This window comes from Nomascus leucogenys, chromosome 12 (assembly GCF_006542625.1).
Source record: "Nomascus leucogenys isolate Asia chromosome 12, Asia_NLE_v1, whole genome shotgun sequence".
NCBI lineage: Eukaryota > Metazoa > Chordata > Mammalia > Primates > Hylobatidae > Nomascus > Nomascus leucogenys.
The window spans coordinates 51,352,867-51,370,225 of NC_044392.1; the positions used below are offsets into that span (position 1 = coordinate 51,352,867).

The following is a 17,359-nucleotide window of genomic DNA, read 5'->3' on the forward strand; positions in this document are numbered from 1 at the left end:
TTTCTCCATTGTCAGTTTATGCTCAGGCAATGCAAATGAAATTTTATATTAGTCCATTACAAACATAATTTTATTTTATTTTCATTTATTTATTTATTTTTGAAACAGAGTCTTGCTTTGTTGCCCAGGCTGGAGAGCAGTGGCATGATCTTGGCTCACTGCAATCTCTGCCTCCCAGGTTCAGTCAATTCTCCTGCCTCAGACTCCTGAGTAGCTGGGATTACAGGTGCCTGCCACCACACCCGGCTAATTTTTGTATTTTTTAGTAGAGATGAAGTCTCACCTGTTGGCCACGCTGGTCTTGAACTCCTTACCTCAGGTAATGTGCCTGCCTCGGCCTCTCAAAGTGCTGGGATTACAGGCATGAGCCACTGTGCCCAGCCTAAAAGCATAATTTTAGATCTGTAAGACTTCCTCTTTATATATAAGTGACTTTAGGGTTTTCATGATGGGATCATCCATGGTTTTGTTCTTTCCTTACATAACATACATTATGGGTAATTCTATGTTGAATGAATCAATTTAATGTTTTCATTTTGCTGCTTTTGTTTACTTATATCTTTATACACATACGTTTGAATGTTCTAGATTTTTTTTTTTTTGAGACGGAGTTTCACTGTTGTTGCCCAGGCTAGAGTGCAATGGTGCGATCTTGGGTCACTGCAACCTCCTCGTTCCAGGTTCATGCAATTCTCCTGCCTCAGCCTCCAGAGTAGCTGGGATTACAGGCATGCACCACACGCAGCTAATTTTGTATTTTTAGTAGAGATGGGGTTTCTCCATTTTGGTCAGGCTGGTCTCTAACTCCCGACCTCAGGTGATCCACCTGCCTCGGCCTCCCAAAGTGCTGGGATTTCAGGCATGAGCCACCACGCCCGGCTGAATGTTCTAGATTTTAAGGTCCTGAAGGGTTAGAATCATGTCCCTAGGATTCTTTGTTTAGAGTCACAAATAATAGATGAAAATATGTAATGACACAAACAGGCAGGCCTATGGGGAAGGGGCAAGTTCTTAGCATACATAGGTAATATTTTAAATTGTCAGCCCTTAGCAAGGTGTGACAATTAGACATTTGCTTGGCTACCTGTGAGGAGAGCATGAGTTTGGAAACAGAAGATCAGGGTTTAAATTCCAGTTTAGTAATTCAGTACAACTTTGCCCTTAATTTGCATTTTCTTTTTTTTTTTTTCTTTTTGAGACGGAGTCTCGCTCTGTCGCCCAGGCTGGAGTGCAGTGGCGCGATGTCGGCTCACCACAACCTCCGCCTCCCAAATTCAAGCGTTTCTCCTGCCTCAGCCTCCCGAGTAGCTGGGACTACAGGCACACGCCACCATGCCCGGCTAATTTGTGTATTTTTAGTAGAGATGGGGTTTCACCATGCTGGCCAGGCTGGTTTCAAACTCCTGACTCGTGATCCACCCACCTCAGCCTCCCAAAGTGCTGGGATTACAGGCATGAGCCACCGTGCCCAGCCTAATTTGCATTTTTAGTTTCATCTCCTACTGCTTTTCCCTATACTTCCTATGCAGCCAGGCCTGACTTGTCACCTCTTGGTGATCATGTTAGGTTACTTCCTCAGTCTGCAGCATTTCTTTCCTCTATTATTCTCCTCATCCTTCAAGATTCAGCTCAAATGTTTCCTCTTTCATAAAATCCTTAACCTTTCTGCATTCCTCTTATAACATGTGTTGAACATTTATGAGTGTTCAGTATGTGCAAAGTACTTGAGACATGTTATTTTATTCTCACGACCACCATACAATAAAGTTTTATTATCCTGGAGTTATAATTTTAAAACCTGAGGCTCAGTGAAGTTAAGTAGGATTTGAACCTAGGCAATCTGGTTTCAGAGTGTGGCTGTAAGCAATTATGTTACAAATTATTGCTGGCATGCTCACATGTGTGCACACATACATACACTCATGCTGTGAAAGAAATGTTGAGGGTGCTGTGAGAGTGAAGAAAGAACCCTAACTTAGATCTAGAGTGCAGGAAGGCATTTTCTGAGGAGTGATTTTTAAGCTGAGCCCTGAAGGACAAGTAGGAGCAGCAAGACAAAGGGATGTAGAAGAGAGTGTTTATGCAGAATAACAGCTTATGCAAGGGCCCTAAGGTGCAAGACAGTTTGGCACATTGGAGAAACTATTAATAATGAGGTAGTAAGAATGGTGCGAAAGTGGTAGGAAGCTGGTGAGATAGGCAGGAAGCAGAAAATAGGGGCTCAAGCCAGGTGTGGTGGTATTCACTGTAATCCCAGCTACCTGGGAGGCTGAGGTGGGAGGATCGCTTAAGCAATCTTGCTGGTCTTGCTATGCTGCCCAGGAGTTTGAGACCAGCCTGGGCAGCATAGCAAGACCTCATCTCTTAGAAAAAAAAAAAGAAAAGAAAAGAAAAGAGGAAAGAAAGAGGCTGGGTACAGTGGCTTATGCCTGTAATCCTAACACTTTGAGAGGCTGAGGCAGGCAGATCACCTGAGGTCAGGAGTTTGAGACCAGCCTAGCCAACATGGTGAAACCCCTTTTCTACTAAAAATACAAAAATTAGCTGAGTGTGGTTGCGGGTGCCTGTAGTCCCAGCTGCTCAGGAGGCTGAGTCAGGAGAATCTCTTGAACCTGGGAGGCAGAGACCGTGGTGAGTCGAGATTCTGCCACTGTGCTCCAGCCAGGGTGACAGAGTGAGACTCTGTCTCAAAAAAAAAAAAAAAAAAAAAAAAAAGTTACTAAGGAGAAAAAAAAAAAGGAAGAAATAAAAGAAAAAAAGAGAGTGCAGGGCCTTTGTAGGCCATGATGAGGAGTTTAAATTTTATTCTAAGTTCACTAGGAAACTGGTGAAGGATTTTAATCAGATGAGTGACATGATTGGATTTGAGTTTTTAACAGTGTACTTGTTGTAGAGAACACTCTGGCCAGAGAAGAAATGATTAGAACAGTTAGGAATATTGCCTTAGTTCAGGTGACAGATGATGATGATGTAGACTGTGGTGGTAGCAATAGATAGAAGGGGGTGGAATTAAGATAATTTAGAAGGAAAAATACAAAACACTTAGGTGGGTGTGGTGGCACACACCTGTAATCCCAGCTACTCAGGAGGTTGAAGCATGAGAATTGCCTGAACCCAGGAGGGCAGAGGTTGCAGTGAGCCGGGATTGCACCACTGCACTCCAGCTTGGGCGACAGAACGAGACTCCATTGAGTTCAAGACCAGCCTGGCCAAGATGGTGAAACCCCGTCTGTACTAAAAAAATACAAAAATTAGCCGAGCATGGTGACACGCGCCTGTAAACCCAGCTACTTGGGAGGCTGAGGCAGAGAATTGCTTGAACCCAGGAGGTGGAGATTGCAGTGAGCCGAGATCATGCCACTGCACTCCAGTCTGGGCAACAGAAAGAGAATCCATCTCAAAAAAAAAACAATTTAGAAAGAGCATAAATGGACCTCATCCTCATTTTCTCTCTGTTGCTTGTTTTTTCTTTTAAAAGTTAACTGAGGCCAGGTGCGGTGGCTCACACCTGTAATCCCAGCACTTTGGGAGGCCGAGGCAGGTGGATCACCTGAGGTCAGGAGTTCGAGACCAGCCTGGCCAACAGGGTGAAGCCCCACCTCTACTAAAAATACAAAAATTAGCCAGGAATGGTGGCACGTGCCTGTTATCCCAGTTACTCAAGAGGCTGAGGCAGGAGAATTGCATGAACCCAGGAGAACGTTGCAGTGAGCCGAGATCGTGCCACTGCACCCCAGCCTGGGTGACACAGCAAGACTCCATCTCAAAAATAACAACAACAACAACAACAACAACAACAGTTAACTAATTGTATTCCAATAGGACTGTTTGATTTTTGTTTTGTTTTGTATGAGATGGGGTCTCACTCTGTCATCCAGGCAGGAGTGCAGTTGTGTAATCTCAGCTCACTGCAACCTCGGCCTCCTGGGCTCAAGTGAGCCTCCCATCTCAGCCTCCTGAGTAGCTAGGACCACGAGCACACACCCCCACACCTGGCTAATGGGACTGTTCAATACTGATAATTGAAAATGAGAGAAAGAAATCAAAAGTAAACTATCATATTATAAAGAACAAATTAGAAAGGAAAGAGATTAGGAGCAGAGAGACCAGATAGAGAATTCCTTCCTAAAAGGCCAAAGACTAAAGATTATGAGGACCTCAAATGGGGCAGTGGCAATAAAAATGGATAATAAGAAATGGATTCGAGAGATGTTTTAGGGGTACAAATTGACTTGGTGGTGAGGGAAGAGGAAGAGTGTGATCTGAGGAAACTTGAGGAGCTGAAAATGACTGAAGTTAGCTGAAAATGACTGAAGTTTCAGGGCCTGGAGGGATTGTGATGCCATTACTGATTTAGGGAACATAGGAAGGGGAGAAGCAGCAAGTTTTGGGAAGGAAAATGATGCATACTCAATTTGGCCATGTGGATTGTTAGGAAGACCTGATTTTAAGGACATTTGCAGACAGTTGGAAGTATAGATCCGATGCTCAAGGCAAATGTCACTCGTTCATGCATTAATTCAGGAGAAGAGTTATCCATTAATTCAACAAATATTTATTGAGTGACTACTGTGTGCCAGGTACTGTTCTAGATGCTCCAACAAAACGAAACAAGCAAAAATACCTGCCTTCATGTTCTAGCAGGAGAGAGGGTCAATAAACAACAAATGTGATAACTAAGTAAATTATAAAGTATATGATAAACTGTTAAGTGCTATGGAGAAGAGTAAAGGGAATGATGAAGTGGGTTGTGATTTTTTTTTTTTTTTTTTTTTTTTGAGACGGAGTCTGGCTCTGTCACCCAGGCTGGAGTGCAGTGGCGCGATCTCGGCTCACTGCAAGCTCCGCCTCCCGGGTTCACACCATTCTTCTGCCTCAGCCTCTCCGAGTAGCTGGGACTACAGGCGCCCGCCACCACACCCGGCTAATTTTTTTTGTATTTTTAGTAGAGACGGGGTTTCACCGTGGTCTCAATCTCCTGACCTCGTGATCTGCCCGCCTCGGCCTCCCGAAGTGCTGGGATTACAAGCATGAGCCACCGCGCCCGGCTGGGTTGTGATTTTTAAGTCAGGGTAGGGCTTACTAACAATGTGATATTTGAGCAAATACCTAAAGCTAATGAGGAGTTGTCTGTGTGGATATATTGGGGAAAGAGCCTTCTAGGTAGAGGGAATAATCAGTGGAAAGGCCCTGGAGTGGGAGTGAACTTAGCATGTTCTAGGAGCAGCAAGGTCAGTGATGATTGAAACAGAGTGAGCAAAGGGAGTCAGAACAGTTGGCTAATGTAATGATTTAGAAGTAAAATCATCAGTAATGATTTAGATGTAAAATTGTAAGTAAAACCAAGCACTATTCTAAGTGCTTTCAACTCATTTAATCTTCATAACAACTCTATGAGGTAGGCACTGTTACTATCATCTGCATTTTCATGGATAAGGAAATTGAAGCACAGAGAAGAGGCCAGAAAAGTAGGCCAGGACATACAAAGCCTTGAGTATCAAGCCAAAGAGCCTGAGTTTTATTCTGTAGGCAGTGGTAGGCCATTAAAAATCTCGATTATGGAACTAAAAGGATCACAACTGTGCTTTAGAAAGATTAATCTCATGGGATTCTTTGGAATGGATTGGAGGTAGGACAGTAGGTGATAGGAATTGAATGAAGGTGCTGGTAGATGGAATACAACAGAAAGAAATGTGAGCAATTATACAATGCATATTTGTTGAATAATTTAGCTGGAGAAAGCATCAGAAAAATCCCTTATGACAAATCTTATCATTTAGGGTCATTTCTTTAGTAGAATGGTGATTCTTAAATTTGGGGGAAATACTGTTTCCTTTGATAAGCTGATGACAGCTATGAACTCTTTCACTAGAAAATGCACAAGCCCATGATCTTATATGCAGGTTTAGTGGTTTAGGACACACTAGAGTACATGTAGGCTAAGAACCTCTTTGGATCTCAGAATTAGGAGACCGGGGCTTGAGTCCTGCTGGGTCTGGTGTGAACTAGCTGTGACTTTGGGCAAATAATTTACTTCTCTAGACTTTATCTGTAAAAGGAAGTTTTAATTTTAGGTTACTAGATCTTTGAGGGCTCTTTTAGTTCAGAGGGACAAAGTTTCTATTTTCATGGCACTTACTTAGGAAATAGGCAACAAATAAGTAAGTAAAGACATTTGATAAGTTAGATTGAAGTGTTATAAAGAAAATTAAAGCAGGGTAAGGAAAAGAAGAATGATTATGTGCGTGGGTATTTGCATGCTGGTTTTGATAGGTTAGTTAGTGTGATCTTTGTGTCTCTATACTATGGGTGCACAGTTTGCTTTTTGCTTTGCCTCCTGACAGGAAAGAATTGGGATGTGAGTGCTGCCCTCAGTGATTTTGAACAGCTACGTCAAGTCCATGCTGGGAACCTACCCCCATCCTTTAGTGAGGGGAGTGGCGGCTCTAGGACCCCTGAAAAAGGGTTTTCTGACAGAGAGCCTACTCGCCCTCCCCGACCCATCCTCCAACGGCAGGATGACATCGTTCAAGGTACTGGAGTGACTGGGGAATGTTTCCGTATATGGAGTAGGAAGGGAGGGGATTGTTAAATGGAGTCATAAAGTCTAGTGATCCATTGGAGGTGATTCCATTTCTTCCCCTTCTCCCAGCCGAACCCAGATTGAGGTGGCCTCAGTCTGCCCAGGTGCTGCAGTCCCTCACTGCGTCTCTGCATCTTTAGTGTTATCCTATATAAAAGCCTTCCTCAGATACTGTGAAAGAAATAGAGGAAGGAGGATAACAATCTCCTTGTTGATATAAAGTTCACATAAAGGTAGAATTGAAAGAGTCACTACCTCTTTGGGGGGTAATTTGTTAATATTTGCCAATATCTATCAAAATTAAAATGCATATGTACTCTGACTTAGCAATTTATCATATATGTGTATGTGCACATATGTATTCTTTAAATAAATACATAAGGCCGGGTGTGGTGGCTCATGCCTGTAATCCCAGCACTTTGGAAGGTCGAGGTGGGCGGATCACCTGAGGTCAGGAGTTCGAGACCAGTCTGGCCAACATGGTGAAACCCCATCTCTATTAAAAATACAAACATTAGCTGGGCGTGGTGGTACATGCCTGCAATCCCAGCTACTTGGGAGGCTGAGGCAGGAGAATTGCTTGAACTTGGGAGGCGGAGGTTGCAGTGAACTGAGATCATGCCATTGCACTCCAGCCTGGGTGACACAGTGAGACTCTGTCTCAACAAAAAAAATAAATGAATAAAAATTAAAAAAAAGAAATACATAAATGCAGCATATAAGGATATTCACAGCAGCATTATTTTACAATAATTAAGTCTTGAAACTTTTTTTTTTCCTTGAGGCAATCCATCTGATTTGGCCCCCCAAAGTGCTGGGATTACAGGTGTGAGCCACTGCGCCTGGCCCCGAAAACATTTAATGTCCATTAGTAAAGAAGTAGTTAAGTAAATTGTAATCATCCATATTGTGGAATACTCTGCAATCATTAGAAAGGATTAGGTAGAACTTGGTGTACTGTTTTGGAAAAATTTCTAAAATCTATTCAGAAGGGGGCTGGGCTTGATGGCTCACACCTGTAATCCCAGCACTTTGGGAGGCCAAGGCTGGTGGATCACCTGAGGTCAGGAATTCGAGACCAGCCTGGCCTACATGGTGAAACCCTGTCTCTGCTAAAATTACAAAAATTAGCTGGGCATGGTGGTGCACACCTGTAATCCCAGCTACTCGGGAGGCTGAGGCAGGAGACTTGCTTAAGCCCAGGAGGCAGAGGTTGCAGTAAACCTAGATCGCACCACTGCACTCCACCCTGGGTGACGGAGTGAGACTCCATATAAAAATATATATAATTTTTTTCAAAAAGGTAAGACGCAATGCAATGTATGTAGTATACTCTCATTTGTGTTTTAAAAGATGATTTTAAAATCTGTATATGCATTTTTAGTAGAGATGGGGTTTCACCGTGTTAGCCAGAATGGTGTCAATCTCCTGACCTTGTGATCCACCTGCCTCGGCCTCCCAAAGTGCTGGAATTACAGGTGTGAGCCATCGTGCCCGGCCAAAACCTGTATATGCTTCCGTATGCATAAAAATTTCTAGAAGGATACAAAAGTTTGCCTCTGGGGAAGGGATCAGGAATTTTGAATGATAAGAAGACTTCCTTGTGAAATCATTTTATACCTTTTGATAGTATATTGATTTTTTACCATAGGCACATGGTACTGTTTTTGAGGCAGGGTCTTGCTCTGTCCCTCAACGCTGGAGTGAGGCTGGCGGAACACACCTCACTACAGCCTAAACCTCCTGGGCTCAAGGGATCCTACTGCCTCAGCCTCCCAAGTAGCTGGGAGCATGGGCACGCACCACCTCACCTAGCTAAATTTTTGATTCTTTGTAGAAATTAGGTCTCACTCTGTTGCCCAGGCTGGTCTTGAATTCCTGGGCTCAAGTGATCCTTCTACCTTGGCTTCCCAAAGTTTTGGGATTAGAGGTGTGAGCCACCATGCCCAGCCTACGAATACCTAAAAAATATTTTTAAGGTGGGTGTGGTGGCTCACGCCTGTAATCCCAGCACTTTGGGAGGCCAAGGCTGGCAGATCACCTGAGGCCAGGAGTTTGAGGAGAACAGCCTGGCCAACGTGGAGAAACCCCGTCTCTACTAAAAATAATAAAAAAAAAAAATTAGCTGAGTGTGGTGGCGTGTGCCTGTAATCCTAGCTACTCAGGAGGCTGAGGCAGGAGAATCGCTTGAACCTGGGAGGCAGAGGTTGCAGTGAGCCGAGATTGCAGTACTGCACTCCAGCCTGAGCGACAGAGCGAGACTCTGTCTCAAAGAACAAAAACAAAAACAAAAAACAAAACTAAAAAATATTTGAAACATAACATCACTATAAGATAACTTTAGACAACTCAGTTTATTTTCTGTATCATATCTGGCAAATATTGTATTAAGAACGGCCCAACATGCTTTTGAAATTTTGCCCCCTTTGGATCATCATTAAATCGTTACATAATTGAAGCCATACAAATGAACTGTAATACTACATTGAGCAAATTATAATCACAGTGGAATATCTGCTTGGGAATTACAAGTGTCATGTATTCAAAACAAATTAAATGATGTGGGGTACTATCTACATTATTGTTCTCTATAGACTGTTAAGAATTGACTGTCCCTATAAATTTCTGATAAATATGGGTATTGAGAATAGTTGTAGTAAGCAATATAAATTAGTGTTATTGATGTAGGAAGAAAGTTCCCAAATGTGTAAGATTTATTGTTGATTGTCTTTTTGTTTTTTTTTTTTGAGACGGGGTCTTGCTCTGTTGCCAGGCAGGAGTGCAGTGGCACGATCTTGGCTCACTGCAGCCTCCGCCTGCCAGGTTCAAGCAATTCTCCCACCTCAGCCTCCCGAGTAGCTGGGATTACAGGGGCACACCACCATGCCTGGCTGATTTTTGTATTTTTAGTGGAGACAGTGTTTCACCATGTTGGCCAGGCTGCTCTTGAACACCTGACCTCAGGTGATCCACCTGCCTCGGCCTCCCAAAGGATTTTCTTTTCTATGATGGATTTCTTTTATAATCTTTCTAGAATGAAAATGCCCTTTAGAAAAGGTATTTTCCAAGACCCTGAGAATTACCAGAGAGGTTATTTGACTAACTCTAGTCTAGTGAAACCTCACTTCCCTTATTCCCTCTCCTCCCGCCAAACAATGACCAAATTGCTAAATGAATGGGTCCCTATCACATTGGGAAATATGGAAGTGGAGGAAGACAGAGTCAGAGGGAGGGGAAGATCAGGCAAATTCCAAACAAAGGCGGAAAGAGGAATGGATATTTGGTGCTAATGTGAGTGCCTACAAAAATACTTTCTCTATTTCTCCAATTGTATTTGGCTTCAGAAAAAGGGTTCTGAAATTCAGTAGTCAGTTAGACTTAGTTTTTCTCTGACTGTAAACCCTGTTGAGAGGTAACTATCACCACATCAGTGTAGAGTTCTCCAAGTGGGCTGTGTATGTTCTAAGGTGACTCCATTTCTCATTGCAGAAAAACGCCTGTCTAGGGGCATCTCCCACGCCAGCTCCAGCATTGTTTCCCTGGCCCGGTCCCATGTCTCCTCCAATGGTGGGGGTGGGGGGAGCAATGAGCACCCCCTGGAAATGCCCATCTGTGCCTTCCAGCTTCCAGATCTCACTGTGTATAATGAAGACTTCCGCAGCTTCATAGAGAGAGACCTCATTGAGCAGTCCATGCTGGTTGCCTTGGAACAGGCAGGTCAGTGAATGCTTCCTCTCCCACGCTCTTCCCTCTACTCTCCACCTACAGGCAGCCTTGTGGAGGCGCTGGACTTGATCGGTAGCTTCCAGTTTAAGTGTGTTATCTGATTGCAAAGTCAGGAGTCAGTGGGATAAACTTGTGCTGTCAAAGAAAGGATACAGATTAGATACTTTATTCTGGGAATTTCCTGGTTGATGGAAGAGAAACCAGATATACATGTGAAAAGGCCTAGGAATCAATACCTAGAAATCAATACATGAAAAAAATAAAACTAATTATAATTGCCCCTGGAACATCCTTGTGAACAGAAATGACCAATGCTGTAGATGATGCACAGTAGTGAACCTATCCCCCCAAATGTATTTACGTTTGTAATTGTGTTTATCTTAAATTATTGTTAAAGTTCTTATTATAGGGTGAGGCAGCTGGGAATTTTGGAAAAGCTAATCAGGCATTAAAATGCTTGCGTGGGATAAGAACTGGAGTTAGATAAGGGCATGGAAAGGAAGCTTTTATTTTTTATTTTGTAACCTTCTATACTAACCATATACATCTATTTGTAATTTTTTTTTTTAAGTTAGTAAATTATCTGGTCTGGGGAGTTTATAAGCCAGTTTTTCTTTCAGTAGTTCAAAAACTATGCTCCACAGTAGTTCAAGAAAACTTACGCATCACTCATAAGGTATTTTCCTCATGTAAATAATGGGTTGGCAATTGTGGGATGACTGTATGGAATTAAGACTTATTTTCTTGGGTATTTTATGTACTTTATCTTATTGCTTATTCCTTTAAAGTCACACCCCACACATGCTGACATGCTGTCATATATGCAGATGATACTCATAAGATACCTTAAATACATGCTTTGAGTTGTTTTTGTTTTGTTCATGATGGATTTTTGCTGAGCTTTGTTGCTGTGATACATACTGGTCTCCTGAGTGGAGGGAAGGAATCAGGGCCAGTCCAAGCAGTCAACAGTTTCAACTTATGTCCTTGGCCTCGTCATTTAACCCAGGGTTTCTCAACCTTGGCACTATTGACATTTTGGTCTAGGTAATTCTTTGTTTTGCAAGCTGCCTTGTGCATTGTATCATGGTTAGCAGCATCCCTGGCCTCTACCCGTTAGATACCAGTAGCATCCCGCTACCAGTTGTGACATGCAAACATATCTTCAGTCATTGCCAGTGTCCCTTTGGGACAAAATTGACCCTACTCACTGATCTAACCAATTGTGCTCACAAGATTCTGACTGACTAGATATAAGTGAAGAAGATATAAAGAGTAATCAAGTGATGGTTTTGTTCTGGATAGGCCTCCTAGAGGAGGCTGCTTTGGAGTCTGTTTTAGAAATAGGAAGGTGGGAAGGGCTTCATGGATAATCTCCTTTTCCTCCACTATCTTGTTTCTACAGGGCGTTTGAACTGGTGGGTGAGTGTGGATCCCACCTCTCAGAGGCTGCTGCCTTTGGCAACTACTGGAGATGGGAACTGCCTCCTGCATGCAGCCTCCCTTGGTGAGTCTTGAAAGCAGTCCTCCATTCGCCTGCAGAAAGAAAACAGTTGAGTCAAATCTCATGTGTAGGACTTCATCCAGACAACCTTGATCTTAGGCAGAAATGATGGTTCAGAGCGAGATTGTGCATGCTTACATGTGTGTCTGTGTGTTTATGTTGGCACAAGAGGAAATGGGAGTGAGCCCTACCTTTGCTAGTGAGATAGTGAAGAGAGCACAGATACTAGCTTGGGCTGGCTTTGAAAGCTGACCCCAGGAGTAATGAGTAGGAGTAAGCCACCAGTGTATAGCTAGATGTGTGTATGTGTACAATTCTACTTAATATTTATTCTTTTGGTGTATGAAAAAGGTATGTTTTTAGCAGTACTTTGTAACACACACTTACTTCATTTTATTTATTTATTTAGTTTTTGAGATGGAGTCTCACTCTGTTGCCCAGGCTGGAGTACAGTAGTGTGATCTCGGCTCACTGCAACCCCCACCCCTGGGTTCAAGCGATTCTCCTGCCTCAGCCTCCCAAGTAGCTGGGATTACAGGTGGGAGCCACCATGCCCCACTGTAAATAGGCTTAATATTTAAAGTAAGGGCTGGGCGCAATGGCTCACGCCTGTAATTCCAACACTGTGGGAGGCCAAGGTGGGCAGATCACTTGAGGCCAGGAGTTTGAGACCAGCCTGGCCAACACAGTGAAACCCCATCTCTACTAAAAATACAAAAATAAGCTGGGCATGGTGGCAGGTGCCTGTAATCCCAGCTACTAGGGAGGCTGAGGCAGGAGAATTGCTGAATCCGGGGGCCAGAGCTTGCAGTGAGTCAGCTGAGATTGCACCACTGTACTCCAGCCTGGGCAACAGAGCAAGACTCTGTCTCAAAAAAAAAAAAAAAAAAAAAAAAAAAAAAAAGATCAGTCGTAGTGGCTCACGCCTGTAGTCCCAGCACTTTGGGATGCCAAGGTGGATGGATCACCTGAGGTTGGGAGTTCGAGACCAGCCTGGCCAACGTCGTGAAACCCTGTATCTACTAAAAATACAAAAATTAGCCTGATGTGGTGGTGGACACCTGTAATCCTAGCTACTCGGGAAGCTGAGGCAGGAGAATCTCTTGAACATGGGAGGCGGAGGTTGCGGTAAGCCAAGAACACACCATGGCACTCCAGCCTGGGGGACAGAGCGAAACTCTGTCTCAAAAACAAACCAACCAAAAAAACTCACAAAAAAACCGAATAAACAAAAAATTAAGTGAATTTACAACTTAATATATTATTTGCAGCCTGGTGCCATGGCTCACACCTATAATCCCAGCACTTTGGGAGGGTAAGGCAGGGGGGTCACTTGAGGCCAGGGGTTCGAGACCAGCCTGGCCAACATGGTGAAACCCCATCTCTACTAAAAATACAAAAATTAGCAGGGGGAGGGGGGAGGGATAGCATTAGGAGATACACCTAATGCCAAATGACGAGTTAATGGGTGCAGCACACCAACATGGCACATGTATACATATGTAACAAACCTGCCATGTACCCTAAAACTTAAAGTACAATAATTTAAAAAAAAATACAAAAATTAGCAGAGTCAAGCTGAGGTATCTTACCATTATGCTTTTTTTGCCACAGGAATGTGGGGTTTCCATGATCGGGACTTGATGCTGCGGAAAGCTTTGTATGCACTGATGGAGAAGGGAGTTGAGAAGGAAGCGTTGAAAAGGCGCTGGAGGTGGCAGCAGACACAGCAGAATAAAGAGGTGGGAGAGTGTGAGTGGGAGCACCTTGTTTCCTAAAGTTACCTAGCTGCCAAAGTCACCTGGTGCCTGCCAATAGAAAATATTTCCAAGTGTTTAGGTCAGTGTGACTCCGCTTATGATCCTGAAAATTGGAGAAAATGCAGTTAACACCAATGGGGTAAATGCCTTCTGATGTGGTCATGAGAACTGGTGGTGGGCATGAGACCTACAGAGAGGTTGTCTAACATTGTGCTTTTCCCCCAATAGGTGCTTTATAGCTTTTAGTGGCAGTGTTTTGCAAAATGAGTTACGACAATTCCACAGGATTTTTGTATTGTTTTGTTTTTTTGCTTGTAGTAAGGCTAGATCAATTTTTAAAGACTTATGTTTTCAGCCCCTATAGAAATGTGAATGCTTAAAATCTTTTTGGACATATATACCATTTGTTTTTCATATACTCAGTTTAGTTTATTTTAAATTTTAAAAAGCATAAGGAACCAGCATTCTAATCACACACACACACAAAAAGCATACCTATTTAACTGAGTTTGAACAGTACTTCTCAGGAGTTTGTCAAATGTTGAGGCTGCTGTTATATAAGGCAGTAACAACAGATTGTTTGTACTTGCCCTCTCCAAAACGGGTTGGGCAAACTATGGCTATTTTGTAAAAAAAAAAAAAACAAACCTTTTATCAGAACACAGCCCTGCGCATTTCTTGGATGTTTACCCGTGTAACTGCTTTCTTCCTCCAACAGCAGAGTAGTAACATGTGGCCTGCACAGCCCATACTTATTGACTACCTGGCCCTTTACAGAAAAAGTTTGCTGATTACTTCCCTTCAATAATGACATTATGCCTTTACATAAAAATAATGAGGCTCCCTATTTCCTTTTCCTGTGATTCTGTCTGCTATGTTTGTATCTCCTGCTCTTTATGTATATCTATTTTTTTTTTTGCCATGTTATGGCTGGATCTTTCCGGCATTTAATATGGCAATATCTCTTCAGAAACTTTCCTTTTTCGTCCACCTTTCTTTTTTTCTCATTTTATTGCTCTGTCATAACTTGACAATATAGAAGAGGTTTTTTTGTTTTAGTTATTTAGAATTTTATATCCTGAAGATTTAATATGTAAGTAGAACATGCTATGTTTCTTCCTCAAAAACAAATAATCCAGTTGTTAAAAGTAGATGATATTAAGATCAGAATCCTCTCTTTGAGCAGCCAGTCTTCCCCAGAAGATTCCTGAGGGAAATAAACCACAGGGCAAGGCCACATAAGTGACATTCTTTTTTAGCACCGAAAGCTTGGCTGGATCTTGTGGAAAGCTTTTGCCTGAGCTAGAGGTAGCCTAGAATTTAGAACCCAAAGCAAATCAGTAGTCAGTTTCGTGGTAGTCAGCTTTGTCCTCTTCACTGTTGAGTTCAGGTAATACCGGAACCTTAACCACTGCAGAGGCAAGAAAAGGCCAAACCAGAAAATGCCAACTATTAAGTAGAAATGACAGCAACAGCCAGAAAATAAGTGTGCCCAATTCCAGTTATTAAAGCAATTACAGTTATTATTCTAAAGATGGGGTTAGATTATAATGGTATTTAGCCAGAAAACCCAGAAATACCCACGTTCTATCCTTGGCCAGCCAGCCTTTCCCTCTGAAAGTCCCTAACATGCATAGAGAATAGTGGCTAGTAATGGAGCAATCGTTTTCTCCTTTTGTTCAGCACAGTGAAAGTTCATACTGAAAATGTGGCCTTCATAATTGTCTTAGCTTAGATCATTCATAGCATTATACCCACCTTGGGAGTGGGAATGGTAGGAGGAGGATAATGAACTGGAGAAGCTTCCTTTAGCTCCCCAGTACCAAAACCACACTAAATAAGTTTTGATTTCCTGGGCTTCCTTGTTTTATGTTGAAATTGGTGGTGAGGCTCAGTAATAGTTTCTTAAATGTTAAGGCTAGAAGTGTACACCACCTAGTGGCTGTGTACATTAAAACAGGAAGCGGAAGCCGGCGAGGAAGAGGGGGCGGGATCCCTCTGGATGTGTCTATTGGAGTGACTGCAGCACTCCATATAGAACCTGGGCATTGCTCTCTTTATTTTTAATTGAAGTAAAATTTGTGATAGCATTTTACAAATTGAAAATAGCTGTGTCATTTAAACAATTCCCATTGAATTTGTTCCCAATACCCCTCATGTTTCCAGTGATTCCTTCTACTCTGTCAGTGTGCGGTTAAGCAGTATAGACTCATTTTAATGCTAATGTCAGCCAAATAAAATTAATAAGGTAAACTTATTTCCCTTATCATTATATACATCCTAAAGCCAATGTATTTTAAAATTGCTTGTACCATTGCCTGCTCTCCTTTGATAAAAATTGTAGTTTCACTTAGCATATGTTTATTGATTATAGTCACAAAATAGACCTTGGGTATATTGCATAAAACATGATCCTAGCGTAGAGGAGGAGATGGACATGTAAATACATAATTGCAACAGGTTATAACATGTATGACTCTTAAGAATAGACGTCTCTATAGCAGTTAATGCCGGCTGGGTGCGGTGGCTCACGCCTGTAATCCCAGCACTTTGGGAGGCCAAGGCAGGCAGATCACCTGTTGGTAATTTGAGACCAGCCTGGCCAACATGGTGAAACCCCGTCTCTACTGAAAATACAAAACTAGCCAGGCATGGTGGTGTGACGTGTAGTCCCAGCTACTCAGGAGGCTGAGGCAGGAGAATCTCTTGAACCTGGGAGGTGGAGGTTGCAGTGAGCCAAGATCATGCCACTGCACTCCATCCTGGGTGACAGAGCAAGAGTTTGTCTCAAACAAACAAACAAGCAAACAAACAAAAAAATAATCTATAGCAGTTAGGGAGAGAGGATACAAAGGAAGGAGTGGTTGATCTGCTAAGGGAGATTTAGGAGACTATTTAGAGGAATGATACTTGGGTTCTATCCTGAAAGTTGAGAAATTGTTCACAAGGTCGATAGAAAGTGAGCTACTCCAGGCAGAAGGAACAACTTAGACAAAAGCTCAGTGGTATAAAACAACATGGTGCATTTCAGGAACTACAGCTAATTCAGTGAGATGTATCTGACTAGAGAGGTGGATAGGGGCCAGGAAGTAGGCTTTGTATGCAGCGCTTCTACTTGGGAGGCTGAGGCAGGAGAATCGCTTGAACCTGGGAGGTGGAGGTTGCAGTGAGCCCAGATCGCTCCACTGTACTCCAGCCTGGGCGACAGAGCGAGACTCTGTCTCAAAAAAAAAAAAAAAAAAAAAAAAAAAGAAGGTATCCAAGTGTGGGGTGGGTGAAAGAAAGAGAGGAATATTAGATAATTCCGTGGTTTTGAGCTTGGATGTTTGGGTGATAGTTGGTGCTATTCACTAAGGTAGGAAAATAGGAAGAAGAGTGGATTTGGGAAAAAACAGGAGTTCTATTTTGACTTTATAGAGTTTGAGGTAGCCATGGGCAGGTGGCAGTCTCCAGTAGATAGCTGGATATATGAATATAGAAATTAAGAAGCCTAGGCTGGGTGCAATGCCTCATGCCTGTAATCCCAGTATTTTGGGTGGCTGAGGCGGGCAGATCACTAGGTCAGGAGTTCGAGACCAGCCTGGCCAACATGGGGAAAGCCCGTCTCTACTAAAAATGCAAAAATTAGCTGGGCATGGTGGTGGGTGCTGTAATCCCAGCTACTCGGGAGGCTGAGGCAGAAGAAGCATTTGAACCCGGGAGGTGAAGGTTGCAGTAAGCCGAGATTGTGCCATTGCACTCCAGCCTGGGTGACTCTGTCTCAAAAAAAAAAAAAAAAAAAAAAAA

General features: G+C 42.8%; 1 protein-coding gene across 5 annotated transcripts in view; it reads left to right on the forward strand.

Moving 5' to 3' along the window:
• OTUD7B (OTU deubiquitinase 7B) overlaps positions 1-17,359 on the forward strand; it is a 132,311-nt gene that overhangs the window by 92,447 nt on the left and 22,505 nt on the right. For 3 of the 5 annotated variants that reach the window (XM_030824665.1, XM_030824664.1, XM_030824666.1), the window contains exons 3-6: positions 6,345-6,533; positions 10,073-10,300; positions 11,715-11,816; positions 13,428-13,555. In XM_030824665.1, the coding sequence (XP_030680525.1) occupies positions 6,345-6,533; positions 10,073-10,300; positions 11,715-11,816; positions 13,428-13,555 (647 nt within the window). The remainder of the gene's footprint in view (positions 1-6,344; positions 6,534-10,072; positions 10,301-11,714; positions 11,817-13,427; positions 13,556-17,359) is intronic. The other 2 variants (XM_030824667.1, XM_030824668.1) reach the window with 1 other exon arrangement.